The 27,423-nt window shown below is 44.2% G+C and overlaps 2 protein-coding genes across 5 annotated transcripts; one reads left to right on the top strand and one right to left on the bottom strand.

Annotated features, from left to right (window-relative positions):
* Positions 1-861: 861 nt before the first annotated feature.
* LOC120956630 (uncharacterized) lies at positions 862-3,759 on the top strand. Its single transcript, XM_049610221.1, has 2 exons — positions 862-947; positions 1,057-3,759. The coding sequence occupies exon 2, from the start codon at positions 1,105-1,107 to the stop codon at positions 1,942-1,944; it is 840 nt and encodes a 279-aa protein (XP_049466178.1). The 5' UTR covers positions 862-947; positions 1,057-1,104; the 3' UTR covers positions 1,945-3,759.
* A 529-nt stretch (positions 3,760-4,288) lies between these two features.
* LOC120956629 (uncharacterized) lies at positions 4,289-25,523 on the bottom strand. 4 transcript variants are annotated; one of them, XM_040378271.2, is made up of 12 exons: positions 25,295-25,523; positions 20,987-22,256; positions 18,974-19,106; positions 18,700-18,863; positions 16,942-18,030; positions 8,428-8,566; positions 7,010-8,361; positions 6,611-6,931; positions 6,395-6,542; positions 6,076-6,284; positions 5,030-5,213; positions 4,289-4,604 (listed from the first exon to the last, which is right to left on the bottom strand). In XM_040378271.2, the coding sequence occupies exons 2-12, from the start codon at positions 21,105-21,107 to the stop codon at positions 4,334-4,336; spliced, it is 4,131 nt and encodes a 1,376-aa protein (XP_040234205.2). In that variant the 5' UTR covers positions 21,108-22,256; positions 25,295-25,523; the 3' UTR covers positions 4,289-4,333. The 4 variants fall into 4 exon arrangements, with proteins under 4 accessions (XP_040234205.2, XP_040234204.2, XP_040234203.2 ...); XM_040378270.2 differs by having other exon boundaries at positions 25,331-25,523; XM_040378269.2 differs by having other exon boundaries at positions 25,341-25,523.
* Positions 25,524-27,423: the final 1,900 nt, after the last annotated feature.

Raw genomic sequence — 27,423 nt, 5'->3', positions numbered from 1 at the left:
TATCCAACATAAAGGATAAACCGGGCAAACATTTACAACATCTGTTCTCGCGTAAAAAGAAGGAGACAAACGATACAAACGGCTACGAAGATAAAGAAAAAATTACCCCGGAAAATCGGGAGAGTGTGGGAAAAAAATAGATTATAAGGAATTTTCGAATTGTTTTTAAACATTCGCTATTAAGATCACGTGTGATTGTGTCGAATATCTTTCTTTAAAAATGTTTAAAAGGTGGTACTGATACGGGCATGAAGATAAGGAAAAATTTACCCCGGAAAATTGAGAGATCGTAAGAAAAAATAGAATATAAGGAATTTTTTAATTGCTTACAAACATTTGCAATTCAGATCTCAAACCGTAAAGATCAAGTGTGTCAGAGTCAGAAAATCTTTCTTTATAAATGTTTTAAAGGTGGTACTGCCAGTGCGTTGGCAACGGTCTTGCTCAGTCGTCAGGTAGAGCCAATAAGGTCTTGCAAATGCCTCGAAGTTTTATATACGAATAAAGCGCAGAATGAAATATAAGACAGAGTTTAAGTTTTAAATCCTCACTTACTATTTAGTTTTCAAACCATACGGTCACGCTCGTCCAACTCGTGTAGGAATATTTCCTTGTGCATTGAAAATAATAAGGTCAGCCTGTAAAGAAGCTGATGAGCATAATAAGTAAAGTCCCAGCGGTGTTGTTAAATTTCATTTTATATAAAAACCTTCATCGCTTGAAACACAAACACATACTCGAACTATCGTCAATTTTGAATTTCCCGTGACATTTGCACTTTGGGAAACACCGACAGTTTGTTTTGCACCGGGAAAACACCGACAGCTTCAGTTTGACAGGTGAAGTTGTTTACCAATCGCGTATGCGGGTCACTGCGTTCGCCATTGCTGTATCAGCAAGAACGCCAAGTTCAACCAATATTTCAACAACTCCTGTTGCCTTGCACGGTAATTATAGCTTGTTTTACACTTTTCCCATTTAACTGTGTCTGCCCTGTTTGCTAACCTGCATAAACAATTTTGCTTTTATTTTGTTCCATCCCAAACTGCGCCACAGTTCCGTGCCGTTCATCTCGCCCGTCCGCATTCGACAGCCACCACCAAAATGATCGACCGTACCTCTGCAGAGGAAGAGATCAGTCGGGCGATCAACAGTGCGATGGGCTACACGATGAACGCGACCGAGTACTTTAACGGTTTGGACAATGGATCGTTCACGTCAACCGTGGCTGGAGCTACCGCCTCGAAACCGATGGGCCGTGGACGTGGCGTTGTCGACGTATCGCACAGCCGGCTGGAGGAAATCCGTCTAGCCGCACGCATCAGTCGTCTCCAGGCGCAAAACTACCCGATGGGGCATCTGCCAACGACGCGTGAAATATTGGCCGGAGATCGGGCGGCCGAAATCACCGCCGGTCTGCGTACGCTCGGTATCCACAGCACGGACAGCCAGCTCAGCAGCCGTACCACCATACCGACCGTTGTCAAGGAAAAGATACGCGTCGACGGGAAGGTGCCTTTGATCCTGGACGGTGATTTGTTCCATCAGCGCTACTGCTCGGAAGAGGAGGATGAAGATGACGAGTCACAAAGTGCGTCACCGAAACCGTCGGAAAACATGAAATATGATCCATCGAAACCGCTCACCGTGCTGTTTCCGACGATTGTCGAATTTCGACAGCCGATACCCGACCCGGAATCAAGCGGAAGTGAGCTGAACACGAGCGTCACAAGTTCCGCCAGCTCCAGCTCCTCGAAAAACAGCTCAAGACGAGGTAAGAAAAAGAAGTGGACCAAAGTGCCGGTAGACATGGTACTGTCCTCCTCCAGGCATATCGGGCGTGAGGATGGGGATGTTGTTTGCGGTGGTCCTCCGCTGCCGCCCCACAGCACCTACCGAAGTCGCACCGTGTACAGTGCGGAAGGGATGCGAAACATCAAATGAGAAGGGCACGGTGGGTGAGCCTTTTTTAATGGAGCCTGTTCCAGTTTTTTTACAGAAATACTAGAGTAATAGATTTTAGAATAATGCCGATAGCAAGAGATAGCGCAGAGGAAACGGAATAGGATATGTTTAGCGATTTGTTCGGCGATCGCGTATTGGAAAAGGGTTTTATAAAATAACTGGGCAATATTATTAAACATTATGATGGTCCCTGCTACACAGTTAGGCAACATCCGAAGTGGTTTTCAATGTGATTGTTCTTGAAAGCAAGCCCCAAAATAGCGTGTAAATGGGTAAAGAAGCGAATCGATGTCTTGTGATTAGAATTTTGGCATCGTTTGTCGATAAGAAGGTGGATTAGGCTTATACACAGGTTTACAGGTCGAAAAAATGAACTCCATAGAGAACTTTTTCATACAACTCAAGCAAACAGCAAGCATGAATTCGATTTTGGGATGTGTTGATTGCAAGAATAGAACACGCCTGATATATACAGGCTTTGCACGGCCGTTTTCATACATCAGGAGCTATGAGGTCCATCAAATTAAGGCCTTTTTGGACAATCAGGCACAATGCCAGGACGCTGTTATTAGTGAAGCCGATCAAATAACCATACAATTCACACCATTATAAGAATCCATGCAAAGAATGCCAACATTCAGCCATATACAGGGAAAATTCACTGTCAGTACAGAACAATACGTCCCAATAATAGGCCAACCGATAGGCGGATTAATTGTGACGGTCCCGTAGTACAATCGTCAACTCATACGACTTAACAACATACCCTTCATAGGCTCATTCCTCATATGGACCGTCTCCCCGTAGCAAGGACGAAACTAACTATAAAATTCGAACGCCTCTATACAAGTCCGGCAAGAAATTACTCCAAATAGAAGCAGAAGAGAGGAACCAGGGCACTGCTCTAAGCGAAACCGAGCAAAAGATTTGAAATTTCATATCATAACAAGAATTCGATGCAACCATTTAGCCATACACACAGTGCAGAATCACTAAAGCAATAGCACTTTGTTGGGAATTAAATAGGAGAATAGGCCATCTTCAGAATTGGATCAATAACACCCTTCTACAGGCTAAAAGGAGGCGGTCCCGTGGTACAGTCATCAACTCGCACAACTTAACAACATACCCATCTTAGGTTCTCTAACCCAGAATGGACCTTCCCCCTTGTAGTAAGGACCCTGACTACCCGGCTGCGTCGTACTGAATAAGTCTCGAAAGCGCCTGTCATGTCCGCATATGACGTTACGCCCAAATAGAAGAGGAAGTTCATGTAAAAACCGAACCATTTTTTCATGTTCAATTAAGCACTTTTTTCAAAAACGTGCAGTAAGCCTGAGTGCACAAAGGCCCAGCCAAGACCGACATTACGACGCTACGTCAAGCAGTTAATCATGTAAAATCACAGAGAGTTTATATAAACGTTAAGCAACGAAAGAACCAAGTTTCGAAAGACTGTGATTCGATTCTTCCATGTAACGTTAGGCACTCTTCTAGTTGCTTTGAAACGGTCCCAAATGAATTATCTGAAAATAATTGTTTCTGAATTATACTATTACTGTCATGAAAATGTAATGCGTTCAGCTTAATTCGTTCAAAAATGCATATCACAACTCCAGGGTGAAAGCGTTATACTTGTCACAAAACCCTCCCTCCTAAGAATTGATTTTGAAACCAGTTTGTAAGGTTTGCTGTTTGAAACTGTCGACTAAATTTATTGTAAGAAATGTACGTTCATCCACTAAAAACTACCATTTTTTCTTTTACGCGTTACAATAAATACGTTAAAATGTCCACTCATGCTTAATGCAATCGAATGCCGCGTCCGCTCCGTTCGTCTATCACAAGCCCAGCCCCAACGGAGCTGGTTGTAATGGAATCTGCTCTTTTCGGTTTCCGTTTTAGTACCTCACACAAGCTGCTTTAAAAAAAAAATCCAATTCGAAGCACAATAAGAATGTTAGCTGTTGGACGAAACTGGTTGGATCTCTCCAAAATAGAATAGAGCTTTCAGACGAACGGGGTCTGACCGGGCGGTACGCTAAAAGATTAATAGCTAACGCTTCTAAGACCTAACTCCTAACTGCCGCAGTACAGCAACGTGTACCGTGTGTTTTTGTGTCCTTCCCTGCGCCTGTCGCAAATGGGTCGCCTTACCTTCAAGCATCACCAGACCCCCATTTGGACAGCTCTTACCCTAATAACCTAACGCTACCATTACTTTCCAAGTACTACTTCACTTTAGTCGCTCGTTCGCGGTGCCCCATGGAACACGGTTTGGCCGAAGGGGAATGGGGGTTGGGGAAGGGTTGAAGGTTCGCTCGAGTATGAGTATGTTTGCGGGTGTGTCGTCCTGCAGGGCGCACTCTCAGCACTTGTCCTTCTTGCAGTCGATCACGTGGTTGCTGATCTCGGTCGCGTTCGGCGGTCCCTTCTCGTACAGGTAGGTGACGGGCCACAGTTCGGCCGGTGCGGTCACCCCGTCCCCGTCCAGGTGTCTCAGTCCTCCCGGCTTCGGTGGTGGCTGATAGATTTCACCCTTTTTATTCGCGTCTTGATAACGCGTATCGTGCTGTTTCTTGGGGAAGTACTTATCGCTGCACTTGCGCCACTGATCTGGGGCATCACCCACGAAGCACCTGTGCGGGGTTTTTGGGGGGAAGGGAGGGAGGGCGAGATGGGGACAGAAAGAGTAGTGTTTAGTGAGTAAGGCTGAAAGGAGGAACCACCTTTATGGAGCGGCGCAATGCAAACCAGATACAACAGGACAAGGTACACACTAAGAGACACGAGGTAGACTACGTGTATACTAAAGGTTTGTTTTTTTTTGTAGGGTACAACACATACACATAATGATTTGGAAAACAGAACATTGAGTAACAAATTAAGGTAAGTTACAATAAACACATGAAATTAACAATGATTCCGTAAACACACGTGCCCGTGTACCGAGAGCGGACGCTTGTCGTGGTGCGCTGTGTTACAATAACCCGCATCGGGCTGTTCCCGGGGTCTTTTGGAAGGAACAGTGGGTTTTGGTTGTTGTTGTTGTTGTAGTCCTTACCAGGGATAGTCGAACCCATGCGAGTAGCCGCAAGGATGCTCGGTCTTACAGCAGTAATCCCACGAACCAATCTCACCACCCTCGATCTCGCAGGAGTAAAATCCTGTGATCTTGTTTCGCTCGCACTTGGTACCGAGGCGGCAGGGTTTCCCCGACACGGTATACTGGCGCCGACTTCCATCACCTTTATTGGAGCGAAGGGGTGGTAGAAGGAGGAGGAGGAGGAGGAGGAGTAGGATGGTTTGATAATAACAGACAATGAACACAGATATAACGTTATGTTTGCTTTTTGTGTTTGTGTGTGTTTTACAGAGGTACACCAATGTGAAGGTTTTGCAGAAAATGAGTGTGCGTGTTTGGAGGTGTTGCTGAAGACAGAAGAGGCTGATGAGTGATGGAGTACCACACACATACACATAGGACGACTCCAAGGTTGATGGCAAGGTTAAGCAGTACACACTACACTGGGATGGATGAAGAAGTATCGGAACATATGCAAGCATGAGCACGATCGTGATCGAGAGGAGCATCACGTCCACTAACGACTAATGCAGCTGGGTAAGCAACTAAGTAGCACTAAGCCTTGCTCTACTATTAGCTAGTAAATATCTGAAGCTGAGCCTAGCGATGAAGATGGTCTAGATGTGTTAGCATTAAAGCGTGACCCCATCATCTCATCCGGCTCTATCCGGTTGAAGTGGGCGCCAGTTTCGGGGCGCTACTACTGCGTCTACTAAAAGCATGCGACGACGATCGTGCATCACTACCGTCTGCGGTGCCGGCTGCCGTCCGGTTGGCGGGATGAAGCAGTATGATGAAGCTGGAATTGGTGGAGTTAGTGGTCGGAGTGTGGTCGATGGTACGATTGGTGGCAGTGTTGGTAGTAGTGAGCATGATGTTGTCGGTGTTCTTGTCTCGTTCGTCCCGGTGACGGTCGACATTGGTGTTGGTGGTGGTGGTAAGGGTGGTGGTATTGGTGCTGGTAGTGATGATGATGCCATTGGTGCGATTGCGAGCACCAGCCCGACCGTTACGGCCCCCATTACCCGGTTCGCGCAGGACGTCTATCCGGCGGTCGTGATTCGCCCGAGTGCCACCGCTAATCGTCGTTATCTTGTCCCGGCACGTGTAGTCGAACGGGTTCCACGCGAACAGCCAAAAGTCCCGATCGTTCGTGTGCGCATAGTGCACGCCCAGCTTCAGCTCGCTCTGGTCCAGGTCCGACATCTCGCAGTTGTACGTTGACGCTTGGGCGCTACAGAAACGAGTCAGTCAAAAGTGGTTTAGTTTTTTTTATGCGGGCACTCAAAATTGATGCTAAGCACAGTTTAATTGCCCTCAACCAGGGAAGAAAGTGCTGCTTACCTAAAGCTGAACGAGAGGCACTTGAAATGGGTTCCCTCGCGCAAGCGGACACACTCGTTTTTGCAATCGAGCTCGGTATTTACCGACGTGACCTTCTTAATTGCGGAAGAAAGCAGCTTGGCCGGAGATCCATACCCAAGGTAGCAGACTGGAATGAGCAAACAAAAGCAAAGCGTGTAAAATCGTTCCTCCCGATCCCAAAGCAACCACCCTTACACTTCTTGCTGTGCTTATCGTCAATGATGGGCTGAATCTCGCAGCCCTGCCCATAGCTGGCCCGCTCGAACACGTCGAAGCTTTCGTCCGGCACCAGATGCCGGTCCTTGTCCATATCCCGCACCGGCCAGTCGGAGAGCTGACAATTGTCAATTACCGCATTGACCGCGTTCGGCCCGAAGCTGTACGTAAAGGCACGGCACGTAAACTTGGCCGCCTTGATGCACTCCAGCTCGCACTCACCGATCGATCGGACGGTGAGCGAGTCACGCACGATCGATTTGAAGAATCGCGCCGAATCAATCACCCTTATAAAGCACTCTGGAAAAGAAAACGGAATAGAGCATACATATAGAGCTACAATTGAAGAAGATCTTCTTCCGGAAGGTCCCAACTTACGCGCATTATAGTCCCGCCTGGGATGGTTCAGCTCGGGATGGCAAGTTTTCGCATCATCGCTCATCGAGTAGATGTCATAGTCTCGGTCCGGTTCCAGGTCGGCGTAAAAGTCCAGCAAATTGAACGGCCGATCGCACAGCAGACAGTTTTCACGCGACACTGCCGAATAGCGGTAGCTGAACGTGTGACACCGGAACCGCGTCTCCGAGTAGCACATCCGCTCGCACTCAATCACGGTCGGTGTGTTGAGGGCGTACTTCACCACACCCTTGTGCAGTCGGAAACCTTCACTCGACTTTACCGAACACTCTTCGTGGCTCGGCCGGCGTATCCACTGCTGTGGACCAAAGCCTGACGGTCGGTGATGCTCCACCGCGTACGGATGCTGCAGTAGATGATGATCTTCCTCGTAGCCATACTTACTGCCACCGTAGCTCCAGACATTATTGTCATCAAAGTGATGATCGTTGCGCAGCTCGAAGTAGTTGAAAGATGGGCTGTCGTAGCGTTTTATTTCATTCCGTAGGCCCCAGTAGTCCGAGATGGATTTGTACGAGTCGACGTTAAACGACGGCCCGTACGAGCCACCGTAAATGCCACCGTTTTTGTGTATGTTCTGCCCGATCAGGTACGGTATGAAGGTGCTCGGCTTGCTGCCATACTGTTGCACGGTAGCTACGTGCGATGGTGGACCTGGTGGTGCCGGGTGTCCTGCTGGTGGATCACGATCTTCGTACGGATGGCGTGGACGATGCGCCGGGCGGATGTCTTCATGGTGAAGCGGTCTCGGGTAGTCGGGACGCGTTTCGTACGGTTTGAAGAAACCATGATCTAATGTTCCGTAGCGATCGATGTCACTGCCACCGTACGATGGTGGTTTGTAGGGCGGTGGGGCTGGTCGGTAGGAGTCTAGCGGGGCTGATGCTGGCGGTGGTAGCGGTGGTGGTGGAGGATAGTAACTGGAAGATGGACTGTAACGCTCAAACTCCGGTCTGCTTGGGTACATCGGTGGTCGGTACTTGTCGAGCGCTGTGATGACGGACGGTTTGTACCGGTGGTCCTCCTCGTACGCATGATGCTCGGATGGGTAGGGTTTGTAGCTTTCTGGATGGTGCGGCCGGTACGTCGTGGGTCGTACAAACTCCAACGTCGGTCGGAAGGGTTTCAGCATACAATCCTTACAGCTCGGCCGACAGTTGGAGCTGGCACTACGATCGCGCTCGTAGTAGTCATAGTCGGCATCCCGAATTAGGTTGGAGTCGCGCTGATGCGGGCTGGAGTACAGATCGATCTGAGAAAGCGGTTGATCGATCAGCTCACAATCGCCCTGTCCACGGCCGGTAGGATCCAGCCTATTGTTGTTAGAAAACAAACCAATTTAATCTCTTATCACTGTGAAACTCTTGAAGATGACCTACCGATAGTTGAAGCCTTCGCACGAGAAGCGCCTCTCGTCACCGCATTCGCGCTGACAGTCCTCCACTCGCTCACAGATCAGCGTCCGCCTTACCCAGTGCGGGGCGACCCGTTTGCCGGCTAACACCCGACGATAGCACGCTGGTAGGAGAAGATAGTAGCAAAACGTCAAAATTGGCACGAATTATCTGCAAACTTCATCAACTTCCCGCGGAAGGTTAAGTGAGGACGCTAGAACTACGCTCAAAGAAGCTTGTACCAGATTTTTCTTTCCGATTTGCGACCGGTGATCATGTATGATCGCTTGGAAATCATCATTATGATCATTACTATCGCCATTACACCATCTCAATGTGTCTGACGGAAGATGTACACGGTCAGCCGTGGGGGAAGGCTTTAACGGGCCACCGAGTTTTAGGTCACACAGCTAGAGAGCTAGGCCTAGTAATTCATGGCCAAGATCACCAAGAAGAGCGTTTTGGGGCGTTCATAAAAAAACGCATTGTATTCATAAGACATCCCCAAACAATGCATAACAAGAAATGTGAGAGCACACACACAGCTTGAGATAAACTGGCGGTAGTTATGATCGTTGATGTGACGGCTCTGCCCAAACTGTGACCTCATCTCATGGAGCTCGGAGATTTGGTGTTTTAATGCAGCCTGAATTGAAAAGAACCCGGAAACGACACAACCCTTCACGACGGGAAGTGACTGTATTTCCTCTTTTGGGTTTGTTTTATGTTCGACGCGAAGTGTTGGAGAATAGAATAATTCGCTGATGGCAGTTGGCACGCTTTTGTGCGATTTGAAGATGCTACCGGGAGAGATAAAGTTATGCCAACAGCAATACACATGTCTTGTAGTTTGTGGTTGCGAAAACACCCAGTCCCCCCCTCGTGTCATGCATCGTTGATGACCTCCTCTCTTAGAAGGTTCAACTTTGTTGCGTTTTTTGGCTATTCTTGCTACCTTTCTTGGATGCCGTTCATATACGGGTGGCTAGAATTTATTGGCCACAAATTGGGAGGGAGTAACGCCTAGCGCCCGTACACGCGATGCCACGTATGTGCTGTCGTGCAATGTCGCAATGGTGCACACTCGGTTCTGCAGGTTCGGTTGCAACAATGCAATTTCGTTGCATGCATCTCCGACCGATGGGGTGGTGGAGCGCACACAATGGGCGTATTGAATTCGCGCTCATGTTATTCATGTACGGGTACGCAAAACGGTATGGCAACGGTTTGTTAGCCCGATTTTTGGACCACCGGCCGGTTTGAAGTTTCTGTTTGTTCTCGGGCGATGGCGGTGGGTCGGTACAAAAACACAAAAAGGGTTCTTGCGCGATCGATTGTTTTTGTGCATCTTGTCATGTTTGCTTTTCTTGCTTGTCACCGTAGCTATTCTTCTATGGTCAGAGAAAAATGGTACTAGCTTACACCGCTCCCTGTGCGAAACAATTTGCAAATAATCAGCCAATCAATCAAAACACACGGTCTGCCACGTTTGTACAGATTTTTATGACGATTTCAACACCTTGCTTCGCTCTTTGCAGGAGGTTCTGAGCGTGTGTGTAAGTAGTGTCAAATGCCAAGATGAAATATACTTTTTATTGTATTAAGTCATGTTTTTGTCCAGTCTTGTTTGGAGACCAATATGTTCTCGTTCTTTCAAAGGGCCTCTTTACAACATATAGACTTGAGGCAGTTTTATCAAAATACAGCTTAACAACGTACATAATCTGTGATGAAACGTTGCGTAGAGCAAAGTGTGAACGATTATAGTCAGTTTTGGAGAATTTACTATCATTACGCTAACATCAAAATGTTGTAGACCATATTTTTTTTCTCGATAAGAATACGAATCATAAGCATTCTAGTAGTGTCAAAGTGGTAGATTGATACACTAATCATTTGATGAATGATATACGTTGGACTTTGAACTTATCATATAAGATGCAACATTATAGAAGGCTAAAATTCACGAAACTTCATTTATCAGAACCTTGAAATATCCTATTTTTCTACTCCGATTTGGTCACAGGATTTATAGTCTTATTTCGTAACAGTTCTTTCAAACCTCAACCAGATATCTGGCTCTAAAAATATGAAACCATTTTCATGACTCAGCAGAGAAATCTATTATTTTGAACAAATATCTATAAATCTGGGTCTATTTTTGCCACTTGTATAAACACTTGTGGGTATTGTGAATGTTTTGCCAATCTGTTTATATTTTTCACGCTTTGAAATTCCGTTATTTTGTTCAGGTCCAAATTTGTCAAATTGTGTCTAACAAAAGAGGATTCCAATTTGCTGATCATCCAAAAGATTTCGAAGAAAATTGCTTAGATGGCAGGAAGTAATTTCGCTACAGTTTATTGTGGCAAAAATACCTTTACAGTTTGGTTTTAATAGATGGAAGACGAGAAGCATGTTTGAAATAAGACGAAAGACGAGAAAAGCAGATTTAAGACGGGAGTTTTCAAATAAGAATGACATGCATCTTCCAGAACTGATTACTACTGGCCAGAGATAGTTACTAAAACATTTATTTCGAATGGAGCATTTGTCGATCATGAACTCTCAAACGATTACGACGTTTTTCAACGTATTTGAACAATTTTCGTTGATTGAACGAGTTGGAACCATCCATCGCAAAAATAATTATCTGGAAGTTTTGGGAACCTCCAGCAGTTAATACTTTAACTCGCAATTGTTAATATTTGAGTATATTGTATAGTTTGGTGTCTTTCCCAATATTCAAGGGGAATTCAATGACTTAAACGGACAAAAAAACCTTAAATCAAGAATATTTTTATAGATCTAAAAATTATGCCATATTCTGAAAGTTTCTCGATTAATTGATATTAAAATTATCTTAGGAAAGTGATAATTGATCAAGTTATTCGAAGATATATATGTCACATCTTTAAGGAACTTGTTTGTGGGTTTCAAAGGATTTCAGGATGTACATATGAAGATTTTATCATCGATATCTGATTTCAACAAACAGGTGTTGAAGTTAGACAAGTTACTGATATTATTCCGTCAAAATTACAAATTTCCTTTTTAAATAAATTGAAAGTGTACAATAGTTAGAATGTAATTGTTCGTAACGACCTTTAACTTCACCATTGTCCAGTTTAATTCTGTATTTTGACATCTGTTTAAGATAAAAAAATCTTGGTCTTTATTTTGCAAGCAAAGAAGAATAATTTTGAGTTTGAAAACGATGAAATTTTGTTCGACGAACTCCTTGCGCTAAGAAACATGAGATATTTCAATTATAAACCTCATTTACTAAGGTATGAGTTATGAAATGGTAATGATTTTGTATCGCACGCCACGCCGCTGTGAACAATGTAATGGAAAACCTCTGAGATTAATCCAAACGTAATAAATGAAGTATTGAAGGACATGAAAGCAACGGGCCATTAAAAACCAAACAAATTTCGCTAACCTTTCGCATCTTCTACAATGATGATCGTCGATGTAATGTACTCCGGTATCAACCCCGATATGGTGAGACAGATTATCAGTGCCTTTGAAACGTCGAACACCATTATCACAGATCGAGACGGGGTGCGCGCACACAATTCGACACCTTACAGAAGCCTGGCCGTTCGTTTTAACGATCACAGATCACGGATTCACTCTAGATCAGCACCAGCTGTACTTTACTGCACCACATTTGCATACGCACTACGGGCCAGCATCCAGCAGCACAGTTACGGCACAATCAAACTATGATTTGTATTCTATGCACCAATCGAATAGAACGACCTGTGTGCGGTAGATGCAATTGCTTGACGGGCGATAAGCTGGACAAACGGTTTCACCACACAACGAGGATGTCGATTGTCCACTGAGTTGATTTTTTTTAGTGTATAAATGCAGCACTTGGTACACTGTACGCTGGATGCATCACGTTTAATATCCGGTGCACACAGTCCAATCACCGCTATCTGCCTGGATCTGTAACTGACAACTACAAGCAGAGCTTCTACGCAGCTCCTTCCCTAGCAGGCTAACACAAACGCAAGAAGCTGCGCCAACCACAAACGGCTGCTATGTAGAGAAGCGATGCGAACGTCTCCACCGCTCATACGAAACTGTGCAACCACCTTTGCGGGCGTTGAGTGAAGTTTAGGATTTTCGCGAAGCAAATCTGGCGCAAAAAAGGGCCCCCTCTCCTCCCGGCTCCTCCAGTGCAATTTAGAATGGTGAAAATGGCGTGTGGTGGGGATCGAATCGTTCCGATCGTTCCGATCGTTTGGCGGGGTAGCACACAGCGTGCCACGGTAGCACGTCAGTTCCCACCCTGGGTTGGTGGAAAATTGGACGAACAAAAACAGCATCGCGGGGACGGGTGGAATTCAGCTTTCTGACAGCTTCAAAAGCTGCACAGGCGTGCGAAAGAGATGCCTAAGCAGCGGCGAGTTAGGTGCTTGGCGCGTTAATTAAATTTGTACCAAAAACCACACACATCAAGGTAAATTTTGTTGTGAATGTATGAATCTCTCTCGCTCTGTTTGGTCTAATACTGATCGTGCGTTAATCTCTTTAACATTTTTTTTTGTTTCTACTTCTCTCTCTCTCTCTCTTGACGCCGAAAAGCCATTGAAGGTCTTTGCCGAATCGGTTCAGTTAACCGTAAATTTGATTTTTTTCCATGCTCCAAACGATCGAGTGGTTTGTTTTTCATGTGTTTTGTTTTCATACCAACCATGGAGACATTGAATAATTAATTTTCCTGCACTCGTGCATAGTGACGATCATCCCTACCCCCTTGTAGGCTAGCCGGCGTCAAACTGTGCGTTTCGAATTCAGCATGTCAGCATGACAGTTACGGTTGAGGAGCCTCAAGATGTGGCTTCGGAAATCGATTACCTTCTCGATGAGGCGTCAGGCGTCCATAGGCACTATAATTTGTCATTTGCTAATGACTGATTTGAGCAAAAGATTAGACATTGGAAGCCTTAAAAAATGGCGATCGTATGTCTAAACATTAATAATGATCACACTACAAGTTGCGATTTTGCCTGCTTTTCGCACGCTCTGTGGATGATCTTCAGACATCTACAATAGTTAAACTGTTTCAACTAATTTGGTAATAAATATTACAAAGCTTATATGTCAACACCCTTCACAGTGGCTCGCACCATCTACTCTGCCCCCCAGGCAGAGGCCGGATGCCCTGTCGCCCTCACTAGTCACATCGAAAGCTCGCTGGCAAAGCGGGGTGAACCATTTGCGTGCGTGGTTTGCGTGCGCGTGGTAATGAAAACACGAGGAAGATACCCATCTGTATCGGAACTGTTAGAGGTTAATGAAGGCGGGTAGGTATGTATGTATGCATGCTTTTTTTTTTGTACGTGTACCACATCTCGATCATGCTCGGACGGGGCAGGGCAAACGAGGAGCTAAATTATGCTAATTTGTATTATTTTGGGTGAAGGTCCATTGTTTTGTCTCGCCAGCGTTGGTGTGCCTTTTTTTATAAGTGCACATACATACAGCTATAATGTGTTAGAACAGAGCCGTTCTTTGGTTTGAAATGTAACACAAAATGATAGAATTTCGTTTATTTTTAGCACACTTTAACCTAACAAAAATGTGCAGATCATTGTGCAGCAAAGGATCGTCAGTGCCGGGTGGCCATTGTTTCTCCTTGCTCCCGGATGTAGAGTTTATCAACCTTGTTGTGTGTCTTTCAAGCAGATCCGCGGGCGAACAGAGTCTCTAATAGAGCCGCTTCAGTCGCCACCCAAAGTAATGACCCTTTGTGGCCGTAGGACGCACACTAGGACGCTAAGACAACAAAGAACATTGCACGCTTGATGCGTACCCCGTGCGCCTCCGGACATTGGCCACAGGTGAAGCAATCCGTGGAAAGCGCGAAAATCTCACTTAGCTAGAAGACGAAGCAGAAGCAGAAACACCAGCCAGGTTGACTTTTCCGGTTCACACCGCGCGTAGTGTAAGTGTCGTAAGCGAAAACCGGCATCACGCTGCAGTGGCTGGCTGGCAATCGTTCGTTTGGTGCATGCAAGATGCGAGACACGCTCGTGTGCCGCTGCTCGGGAGAGACTTCAAATTTATGTTTCATTGCGGCTCATAAACTCATCAAACAAAACACAAACACATATGAGCCCCGAACGGTCAGCTGTTGGGGAGAGGTCGAGAGCGATCAAACACTGTCGGCTGCATTTCTTACCAGATGCAAATGATGCACCGTTGAGAAGAAAGAAAGAGGAGCTAACAAGCTTCCCTTTAGTAACGTAATAGTATTATCTGACCGATGATGAAAGTATAAGAAAACGCTAGATGAAACTGTTGTATCGCAATTCGCTCTGTGGCCGGTGTGACGTGATGCGGAAGTACAACGAGCCCTTCAATCCCTGAGTATGCATATTTTACTTTCGTTTGCAGAAGTGATCAGTTTCTTTGTGCTAGTTATATACTAGCCTAGACCTAAAAGAGGTCTGCGATGACTCTTTTCGTAAAAAAAAAAATCAAATTAAAATAGGAAATGACTCTTCATATACTCAAACATCCTCACGATCTCACAACTGGTCACCATGTTTCACTCCAACACTCATTTTCCCTTCAATTCACATCTTCTCTCCTCTACGCCCTCCACTGAATGCTACTCAACTTCATAATTATGTCATAATTGAATAGATGTGCTCTTCCTGTCCCAAACTAGTGTACATCGCTCGGTCAGCCCTTCACTAAGCCACTATGCAGGTGTTGGATGTGCACCGGTTTTCTTCGATCGTGCAGGGTGTGAACTCTAGTTCATACCTACCACCGGTAATGGTCGCAGCAATTACCCTGCTTAATGGCAATGAAATGTGTGTATTCTGGAGTGTTTGTGTGTGTATGGGAGTGTGGTGTGCTGCTCTGCATCGGCGTTGTGTCAAGCGTGATGCCCTTGCTCTGTTTTGCAGCCGACTGTGTACCGAGCTGCATTGTTGTAGAACTTTTCGTGTTTGGTGAGTGTCTAATAGGCATGGCGATGTTTTGAACAATTTGAGTAAACACTGTGTTAATTCGATAGTGATCTACTAAAGCTATAAATCATTCAAAACGTAAATAATTAAATTGATAATCCCGGTTACACTGAGCACAATGTCTAGGGGAAAAGATCAGTATGTTCTAATAGTTAAGTAAATGTTGAATTGTAGATTAAAGTTTTTATATATTTTAGCTTTAGACTTAATTTGAATCAAATAATTATGCTTCTAATCACAAAAATACATTAACCTAATGTCTGATAGTGATTATTTGCGATATTGATCGCTATCAGGACACTGAGAACTCTCTCACTCGACTCCAAAGAGTTCCTTTACGTCTTCACAAAGTACCTCATGATAAAAGTTGTATAAAAGATGTAGTTAAAGACAAGGAGACTTCAAAATAGATTATTGTGTTTTGATATTGTTGTCATTTTTGACCTCTAAGATCTTGTTGTATTCGTAAGGCAAAATTATTGAATAAATGAATAAATGATCTGATAGCTAGACTTTTGAGATAAACATGCCTATTTTATTTTATTAAACAGGTTTCTCTCTATAAGAATCTACAAAATGAACTTCAAAGACAACATTTCCTATCAGAAATTCAGCTATTTGACGATCCAATAACATATATATAATATTGTATGAAGAGTTCCTAGCTTTATAACTTTATAGGAATTTAGAAACCTCAGCTAAGCTCGTCAGATCAATTGGATCTAACACTTGTTAAATCAAATTTTTACAGAGTCCCTCTTGCAAGAATAATTTACTTAAATATTAAGTTTAAATCATAACGACTTCATAATGTCGCCTTAAGGATCATCAATTCTTTTAAGAATTATCTTGAAAAGGCATCAGATTAAAACCACTTTTCTCTATCCAACGCTAAAGCTGGTAATGAACTCAAAAGCTCACCAGCGCTGCCCCATTCAAAGTCACTTCCGTTTGGTCCAATTCATCGTACCTCTGCATGCAGACCTGTTTGTGGGTCACTTTGCACCTGATCGAATGTACGGCAAACCGATCGGCTATGCAGCATTGAACCCGCACACACTGTAATATCGCATGAGATGCAAACATTAATCAAACAACGAACCCCCTGAGCCCGTATACTCCACCATGCACCATCACACATGTGCAACATGGCGCGACAAATGTCACTTTATAGACAGATGGATGAGATTTTTCAAACCACGTGGTCCGGGTAGGTCGACTCCCGCGGTCGGTGGTGAGAAATGGGGGAACGAATGTCGCACCGGTACGGTCCAGTGCGCTTGAAGCGATGTTCAGCAGCACAGAACATCGGAACCCGGTGTGTGGTAATTATTCTACTCGTTGTATGCGCCCAACAAGTAGCATCATAATTGTGCAATCGGTGATCAGTGGGCGCGGTGTGTTTGTGTTGCTTTAGATTTAAATGTTTTTGTGTTCTTCTATGGAGCTACGATCTTTGTACACCTTGAATAAAAAAGAGGATAAAGCAGTAACTTACGGCGTTTGGAAATGGTGAGTGGATGTAGATCGAGCTCGTGCACGTTGTATCCTGCTCCCGCTGATGGACCAGACTGAGCTACAGGAGGGGCTGGAGCTGGACGTACCACACCGTACCCCGATGGGCCGGAACTAGGTCCTTGTGCCGAGGGTCGTACCGGTTGCCCACCGTACCCGCTAGTTCCCGGTGAAGACGGTCGATGTATTTGCCCTCCATCATTTCCATAGCCATTCGATGGACGATGGCCCGAAGGATTGTGAGCACCATTGTTGTTGTAATCACTACTACCAGCACCACCTCCACCAGTGCTTGGCCTTTGCACAACTCCACCATATCCAGAGCCACCGGACGGTCCTGCCGGCGGTGTACTTCCGGCCGGTGCCGAAGGTCTCGTCCCAAAGCTCGTACCACCGTACTCTGGGCGCAAATAATTGTTGTCCAGCGTTGGAACATTCTGGGCGTAAATCTCCGGATAGCCATTCTTATCGTTTGGCAGTGGGTAGTGCGTTTCGTACAGCATTGGGAATTGATAAGGATAGTTGGCGGGCTTGGAAGGACCACTACCACCACCGTACGTGGGCCGATAGTCTGGCGGGTACTTGGTGGCACCTTCACGATTGGGCATTGTTGCACCGGGCTGGGTTGGTGGTAGTCGTTCCCCAGTCACCAGGCTGTACTGTGGTCCGGCGGCTGTACTTGTTGGAAGGTATGGATTACCTCCATTGCCACCACCACCTCCGCTGGACGGATTCGAGTGATCTTTCGTGGTGTAAAACTCTTCGGCCGGTGCCGTTGTTTCGGGCAGTGTTTCACCGTTCGTTTGGCCGTATCCGGTCGTACCCGGTGCGGTTGTACCGTATTCGCTGGTAGGTCGTGAGGTGTCTACAAACCCACCGTTCGCAGTGGTTGGGGCGTCGATGCCGGCGGATGATACGGGTGGACCGAACACCGGTGGACCGGGACGTTCAATGATGCCTGGCGGAGGAAAACCACCACCGCTCGGTGGTTGTGGTGCTGATGGTGGTGGTGGAGGCTGTCGTTGTGGACCGCCGCCGGGCTGGAGTTCACCATTGGGGAAGATACCCAGGCCTAAAATCAAGGAACAAAGTTTTAGTATACTCTTTCAGAAGGATATTTACTTTTTTTTGTTATGAAAGAAACTTTGAAAAAGTCAAGTAAATCAAACTGTGATTGTTATAGAAGCATTCAAGATGATGCATAATTTTTGATCTTTGATTTTGCATGATCACATCTTTGAGCGTAAATTAAATCGAAAGCTCTGAAAATGGTCCTCGATTTTAGCAAGTTATAAGTGGTCGTTTGAGGAATTGTATAGCTTTTCTTAAATATTTTAAGACTATTGGAAGTCTCCGCTGACCAGATGTTTTGTAGTTTACAAAAGATGATGTAATCATTTAGTTTGGTTCTTACTGCCATTGCCGCCTAATTCTGCCTCCAAGTCTTCAATTTTAATCTCTAAGACTTAATCCTATAACTACGTGTATCAGAGTACCTTCCTCTAATGCTACATGATTGCTTTTTTTCTTTGAGGCATCGATTGTTAACTTTGTCAGACCCTATTTCAAATGCACAAAGCATGGGATTGCTATGAAGCAAGAATAACGTTTCCATGGAATAAGCATTAATAAAGTCATTCATTGTCTCTGACTTCTACATGAACAGCTTTTTTTCTGTTGTCATACTATTTAATACCTATTAGTATTTCTATATTATTAGATGGTTATTATTACTTCTTACCTCCCGGTTTGGGTGGCGGGTTGGTGGGTCCATCTAAAAAACAGTTGTACTTGCGCGCGTACAGATCAAAGTCCGGATCGAAGATGGTACCGACCGGGCGCGATTTCGTCGCGTCAATTGTGTTCGCCGACAGCTGGCACGTACCATTGCCCCGACCGGAAATGCTGCAAAATTGAAAGCGGCACACAAGCAACCACACAAAACAGGCACAAAAATGGCACAATTAGACAAAGATTAGGCAGCGGCAAACGGTGCGCTTTTACACTTCACCTACCCGAAAGCGAACGTTTGACATTCCTTGTCGTTGAGGCAGAGCGTTTCGCAGATCTTCAGCGAGTTGGTGTCCGAGTTGCGGAACGTTTTCTCGAACGGCAGCATCGCACCGAGCGCTATCCGCTCGAAACAATCTACAATTTGACATGGTAGGGGAGAGAAAAAAACATATGCAAAGAATGTAGAGGGTACGAAGGACGGAAATGATTGTAATTAGCTCGTCAAAGTGCATCATGCGTGCGCAATTAAAGCTCTTCAATAATCGATGGAAAACGTGGCGGGGTTTACAGAGGAAAAAAAAGGTGTACAAGTAGAGTAATTATGGGTTAATCTATGCTCTTTCTAAGCACCGACAGGTAACAAGGTCCATAGAGGCACGAATATTTCGTCTCATCGCTATTAAGTTGTACTCGAAACGAAAAAGACTTCTCTTCTAAGCGTAGATACACACCCCAAAAACCCAAAGTATAAACAAACTATTGACGCACATTCCGCGCGTAATCGAATTGAACCCTCCCCAGCTGGCGAATTATTATGCAATCGAATTGAATTCCCATTCCGATCATTGTTCACCTGCCACCGACGCTGCCACCGGATGTCCACCATTGTTAGGGCGCCCGCAACACCGGGGCACACGCCAAACGCACTACGTAAGCAGACGGTGTTTTGTTGCCGTTTTGGGGTGTTGGTTGTAGTGCTTCGGACGATACTAAATGCGTACCCTAATGGTAGTGATTGTGCCGGTAATACGGGTGCTTCTGCTGCTTCTGCTGCTTCTACGCCACGTTAGTACGTACGTGCTGGGACGAGAGTTAATGAATCAGAACGGTGGTGCTAAACGGTGCAGCGATAGGACGCGTGGAACCATCGAAAAGTGAAAGTGACCCACCGAGCGGCGTTCTATGTTGTAATGGGCGGCATTGTGTTTATGTTTACAGACGTCAATTACGTGGTGCGCAGATGTAATGGATACAAATGTTTGCTTGCAGAACGTTAGTCGTGGGTAAGGATGATGACTTTAGTAGCATTAAAATTTTGGTAATGTGGCCCTCAACATTTGGGATATTAAATCGTATGATCCATTTTCTTAATCAGGCCTTTTAGGACACTATCATTATCTACTTTTTAGTAGATATTTATTACTTTTACTATGATATATTATTAAGCATTAACATATTTTAAAAATTTAAAAGCTTTTTAAAACTCTTTTAGAAGACTTTTATATTGATATTGAAATTTAAAAGCTACACAAAATATATTTATAATCATACTTTTGCTACATTTTAAGAGAAGAAATAGGGATCTACGCAACTGTAGATGTAGACTGTAGATGAAAAAAATATATTTTATTATTATTCATCATGTGAAAAAGGGATTCTAAGCTTAGTTAAGTGCATTTTATCTACTATTTCCATAATTAATACTAGATCTAGGGAAGGTTTAGTATGAAGAGATGTTAATGTAAGTCGTTAGAAAATGTTAGAGAATAAGAATTTTATATCTTTTAAACTTTTTTGGGTGATTTTTATCATAATCAAGCTATATTTCTATAGCAAGTATACTTATTTTTTATTTCGCCCTTTAGTACTCTAATATAAGGAATAGGTTATACTAAAATGGTTAAATTAAGGTTAATCATTTGATATGGATTTTTTTATCATTTAAAAATCCCAAAATTGAATCCTAAAATGGATGCAAACAACGATAACAAAATCTATGTTTTTTGTTTCTTTATTTGATCGTTGATATCTGCTGATAGATATGCCTTAAGAAGTTTGTTATGTTAAAATTGTGGAATATTAAATATGTTTTTTATTAATGTTCCATAATGTCAGTATAATTCTATGAAACATAGATAAACTAAGCATAGCAGAATCAATTAGATTTTTTAATTTCCCGATACAAATACTTCAAAATCAATTGGCTACTTTCCTTTATTACTGTGCGCATTTTTAATCCACCTTAGCAGTGCACTTGTTAGGTGTATCCCGAAACGATGTCAAACCAAACTTACCGTGCTGTGGCTGTACGAGCCGATTATCGATCTGGATGGCTGTGGCGAAAGTCACCGCAAGCAGCAACAATCGCAGCTGATAGCCGACGATGACTGCCACTTTCCTTTCCATTTCCGTCATTGCCCAATTGTGCTCGATTCTTCTGCTGCGCTTCGATGATGATAATGAGGTAGGCCAAAAATGGATCAACCAGTCGGCAGGCACTGGGCTCCCGTGCCACCTGCACACACCTGCTCACATAGACAACCTCTCCCTGTCCGTTGATGCCCACGGTGGGATCCCAAGGAGGCTGTGCTGCAGGCTAGACGGCCGCCGCTAGGCGTTGTGTGTTGTTGTGCTATTTTAGATAGTTCTGTTTTGCTGGTTTCCTTGCGATTTCACAACTTAGTCGTACGGGCACGCGCAAAAGTCGCGAACTTTCGGGACACGGGCTAGCAGCGCCCTTAGCTCAATACAAAAGACTCTTTTAATTGCTTCCTTTCGGCAATTCGAAACGGTTCCTCCCCTGCTGCGTGCCTGGAAACGGTTCCAGTCCCATTAATCTTGCTTCGGCACTGCTCACACGCACACGTGAAAACTGTCCACGAAAGTCTTTCTTTTTTTGGAGGTGGGTAACCTTTTTTCCCAAAAACCGGGTTGAGATTTTTTAATGTTTTTTTGCTAGCTGCCCTTGTTTATGTTTTCCGCACGGTCAAACCACTTTCGCACACTGACCACCCTGGGCTCGGTACACGTGATCAAGGTCAGGTACGGTGCGGTAGCCGGAGCGACCGTGTTCCGGATATTACTGTACGACGTTCGCGTCCGGTTATGGGGTCGTGATGGGTACGATTTCTACGATCAAACGTATTAGCCCCACAATATCTGCACGAAACAAAAAGCGGCTCGTAGCGTTCTCTAAGACACACGGCAAATGGTCTTAACAACTGCCCAATTCCCGTTAGGCCTATGGGTGATCACATTTCCAGATTGCCAACTTGGCGCTCCTCTGCTTACCTTGTGCTGGCAAATCTCACCGTTGAGACATCGGGACGGATGGGTGGTAATTATGATTTTAATTTACTCACTATCTACGGCTCTATCTGCTTTTATCTCTCTTTTTGTTGTTGTTGCTGCTGTAGATGTTTGCTCGTAGCAAGCAAAACGTGGTCGCATTCAAACGATGTCACCGGGCGATAGACGACGAACCCGTTCCTGTCGTCGGCATTACGCCTGTCCCGGTCGCAGTTCGTTTGCTTCAATTTTGTTCGCAATACCGTTGCAAGAGCGCTGTGGATGAAGCGGGAAACAGAACGGGAGACTAAGTAATGGAAAATCTTGGGTGGTTTCAATTAGCACGCTGCGCGTTGGGGGGGGAGATGGGACAGCAGGAGGAAGGTGGAGTAGGAGAAAAAAGAGATTTAATTAAAACTAAAGTAAGGTAAAGGACCTTTTTGTTCCCTTCTGAGCTGCAAGTTGCTTTGTAGTAACACATGTAATATGATGTTTTAATTTAGAAACTATTGTCCTTATTCTACATCAACGCTCTTCATTTTTTTTCGATTGTGGGAAACCCTCCCAAGTCAACGCTCCTAAAGCAGCTTACGGGCTCGGAGCCCTACAGAATTGTTTGCAAATGGGATCGTGCGAACTCTTGTCGATCCTATCCCATGACGAATTGACGTGGTGGCGGTGGTGATAGGTTGTAAATCAGCGCACTAAAATGAGGCCATCACGAGACGTTTCGACGTCACCGCGAACACCGGACTAGGGCTGAACTCCCCGCTTTGGTAGGATTTGGAAGGGTTTGGACAGAATCGACTTCCCTCATTTCAGCGTGATGGCTAAATTGTGGTACGCGAAACAGTAATACAAAGAGAGAAAAACCAACAAAAAGAGACCGCCCGTAACTTGGAGTGCCATCGAACGAGGAAACATTTGGAGGTCAGACATCTCTTTTGATATGTTAAAATTTGATGGATTGTATTTGTTTTTATTCCTCCTCTGGGGCACTTCCACAAGCGCAGGCTACGATTTTCGTTGTTTTATGTGGCGATCGAAACATAGGGGGATATAGGATTACGAATTCATTATGACAGGTTTGCGGGCTGAACCGGGCAATTATGGCATGGATTTAGGGTACTGCTGAAGGGCATATACCGGGAGGCTTTGTTACCGATCTGCGTACTGTCGCATCCGTATTGAGGGATATAAACGAGGAATTGACGAGGTGAACTCTTTGTTCCTTTGACATTTGTTTGTGAAATTGTTTCTCTTCCCTGTTTTGTTCAGAAGGATACTCTTGGGTTTAGAATCAATGGTAATCTATTACATTAGATCAACTATTCAAGCTAATCAACTCCTACTGAGTAGTTTTTGCGATAAATTGAAATGCAATTCTTATCATACTTGTTAATATTAACTTTTACGATATTGATACAGTTATTCTTGGTAGTCTTGATTTTGTTAAGATTTATGTTAAGAACGATTTAGATTTGTTGTTTTATTCAACAAGCTCTCCATACACATTCTAATCTAAGAATATTGTGTATCAATATTATTTACGTAGCTTTCTTCATAATTACTGCGAATCTCAAAAGTGATTCATATACTTGTTAGAAATTCTAAACATTTGTTCATTATTTCTTCTGATATTAAGATAGCTTTCAATAAGGCTAGTTTAAAAAATATATTTTGAATAAATAGTGTATGAACTAGAGTTTTTTTTTAAATCTGAATGTTATGCTTCATCCTTTTCAATCAAATCACATTTCTTCAAGGTTTCCCGTTATCGTACCGACAGTGTAGGATATAAAAAATAGATAATCCTGTCTGGAACATGATTTGAATATATTTATACTTTTATTTCTGCAAATTATTGCGCATCGATGGCAAAATGCCACCAACAACTTCTAGTTTATGCATAGCAAACGCTACAATTACCGGCCTGTATTGAATCACTTGCACCTGACCTCCAACCTACGAATCTATTTCACTCGAATCGTCCCCATTCACACCCTGATGATTTCTAATTTCTAGAATTTCCAAACTCTTTCCTAATCCTGTCAAGGTTATTCTACACGATTCCACACAACAGCAGATTCCACCGTCCAGCATTGACCCCAATGTGGAAGAGAAAATTTCTCAACACTTCCAAAAAATGCTGGGACGGGGCTCGAAATGTTTGAAAAATTTTCACTGCCAAACATTACGAAACGGTGTCTTAATTCTTCCGTTTCTCGTAAAAAATAGTACAGAAGCTAACAACGGTTCGTGTACCCCCTGTGAGTGTGTGCACCATTGCGCTTGTGTTACGTGTGATGCGCTAGTAACAGAGATCCCTCCACCTCCGCTTCCCCACCCGGGGATTCGAACGGTTGCGGTTCTGGCCGGGTGAAACGAACGAGCTCGCGCTCGCTTGTTGTCATCCAATGCTTCTAATTATCATGTGAATAATTGTCGTTAAATTCGAGCAGGGCGTTGCGGTGGCTTCTGTGTGTTGCCTCTCTGCAATCTCGCTCCATGCCTCCGTACGCAGAGGGGTGGCGCAAATGCAGAGGCAAGGTCAATAAAACCTTCCCATCTCGATCGAGCCCGTGCCCGGGTCGGTTGTACGGGAGCGGTTGGCGGATAAGCAAGCGAACGTACGGGCATTCTCATTTAAATCGGTTGTTCTGCTGGCGAATTGTTTTACATTTCAAAGCACATTTTCAGCTACTGCTGCTGATGCATCCCTGGGCGTTGTAGCACCCTAAAATGTCCGATCGAGTGGAGTTTTGCTAACCGTTTGCTGTTTTTATAGCTTTTGCGACACTTTGGCAAGAGGTTCTAGAACTTCAAATAATTTGTTTTACAATCTGATGTTATGGTTCAATACATGGAAATTGCATTAATTGTCTTAAAATATTCTACAAAATCAAATAAACTATTATATTTGTTCTAGTTTTGTATCCCCAAACTGTAAATTACCAGATACATACAAACTGTAGGACAAAAAGGACCTTTACAATCACTAAAACACTCAAATGTCCACTCACAATGAATTCACCATTGCACATACAGCGATTTATAATAGACAAGTTTCGCAACATACGGAACTAGTGCACTCGTTCGGGAAATCGCATAGCAACACATTCACCACAGTAACATACCATGCCACAAAGATTGTTATTCAAATGTGCACCCACATTTGGCCGTGCTCTATCAAATCCCATAAATCTTGACCCACAGTGTTCCCGCGGGAGTTTGTCCGGTGGTTTTTTTCGGGAACAATTTTTCCCACGCCCGTAACACGTATTAGATTAGTAGAGCGCTTCGTTCTTAGTCACCTGTTTTTTTATTTCATCTATCCACAAAACACACACTAATGCTTACTCTGTTCACTGAACCGCACTGTGTACTGCACACCCGTACAGAAGCACCAGCAACAGCAGCACCACCAGCAGCAAAACACAGATCTAATCCGCAATGCCAACTAAAACTCTCGCGTCTCCGGTGCGTCCGCGCGCTAGCGAATGACGAAAACGACTGAATTATTCGGACGCCGTCCGGGGTGATTTTATTTTTATATTTTAACATAATTTCCACCCCAACGCCTGCCGCCTGCCGCCTGCGCGCACACGCCAATAGCAGAGCGCTTTCGGTCGATGCTTTCGGGTCGGTTCCGATTCGCGCGCGCGCGCAAAACTCGGTGTGGACTCGGTACTGTGCGCACCACGCTTGTCGTACCGGTAGGGGCGTGCGCACATTTTGTTCCCGTAGGTGAATGTGTTCTGCGGGGCGGTGGAATGTGGGACCGTTTTTGGCGAAGGAGGAGCAGGAGCTTTTGCTGGAGCATTTTTAAACTTTTTGAATTTATATTTTGGTTCAGCTGATTTGTTAAAGAAACTAATATTTTTATTTTTTTTATATAAGAACTGGCAGTTTAACTTTAAATCACAAAATCTTCTAATTATTGAGTATCTATTATCTTTAAATTTGAATTTGTGTTAAGATAATATTAAGACAGCAAGGAGTATTTTGTAAACTATTGTTTTCTGTTAATTTCTAATTTAATTAAAATTTAATTCTAATTTAAATATTTTTGAGTTGCATTGAAATTATTTATTTGTATTATTTATATAAAATAAACAGATCGCCGCTAAAAAAAAATAATTATTAAAAATATTACAATAACACAAAGACGAATTTAAGTAAATGGCTAAAATTTATATCATTGAACCACGACCACAACAAACTGAAATAATTTATAACGATCTTACCCAGTTTTTGCACGATCCCAGCATGAACGTTCATTCTTCATGGTAATAAAACAAAATGGATACAGACACATTCCTTAAAAGAAAACGAAAATTGGCTTAATCTGTGGAACGTCCTGCATTTACAAAAAAAAAAGAAAAGCATAAAAAATCCTTTTCAACTCTGCTGCCTGTATTTCCTAAATGTGTGAAACCTCAACTTCTGCAGCAGTATGTGGCACATAAGCGGGTGGGGCAAGAAGCAGCACTCGCAAGCCAAATTCGACAACCCAAAAACTTGATAATTAATTAAGCTTCCAGTACGCCTCGTTCGTGAGCTTCATGTGAAGAGAGCATTACAAAGCCACAACACAACAAAGAAAAGCTGCTGTCGTTTGTAGAGCTTGATATTGACTCCCTCCCGTGTGTGCGGACGTATGGAAGATCGAAACCGAAGGTACTTGCGTCCGTGCGATTGAATCGTTTCAAGAAATCATCACAAAACCTGTTCCGTTTGTTGCTGGGAGCTGGGAACATAGTATATGCAAAAAAAGGAAACAAAAGGATTAAAAAAACATCACCCGAAATTCTTTTTAAGGGCCCACAAACGCGCCCAACCGCTCGCCGGACGGTGGATGTTGGGTTATCTTTCCTTCCGGTACGGGACTGGGGAACCGGGAGCGAAAGAAAGACCGCGCAGTGAGGGGATTTAACTTTTGCGGAGCGATCGTGTTCACCGTCATGCTAATAAGCTTGTCGAAACTTGTGGGCTTCGCGCTGCTTCCGAAGGGTTGGCTGTATAGTTCCTTTGCAGCGCAGGATTGTTATAACGAAGAAGAGCTATCTTTAAATCTATTGGAATGAAGTCGTAATTACACCCGCTTAATCGCTTTCATGCTATCAAGTTATTCAAATTATCGTATTTGCCTACGCTGCCCGTGCAGACTGACTGGGAATCGTGCACCATCATCACTTTTGTGCCAACCCTCATCAATAATTGTGCTCGCCCAATTAAGAATCATTCGGCGGCTAAAACCATCGTACGATCGTACCGACCCGTCTGCCCAGCATGTGTGATGTTTGCATCGTCCCTTTTGGCGTTCGGATTCTGAGCCGAGATGACTCAGCGGTCAACAAACCACACGACACATTGGGAACGATGGTGTTTGCGTGCCTGTAATTAAGCCATCGGTGGCTGTACTATTGGACGTTTTCTTTTC

The sequence above is a fragment of the Anopheles coluzzii genome, chromosome 3 (assembly GCF_943734685.1).
Source record: "Anopheles coluzzii chromosome 3, AcolN3, whole genome shotgun sequence".
NCBI lineage: Eukaryota > Metazoa > Arthropoda > Insecta > Diptera > Culicidae > Anopheles > Anopheles coluzzii.
This window is presented reverse-complemented; position numbering and strand designations above follow the sequence as displayed.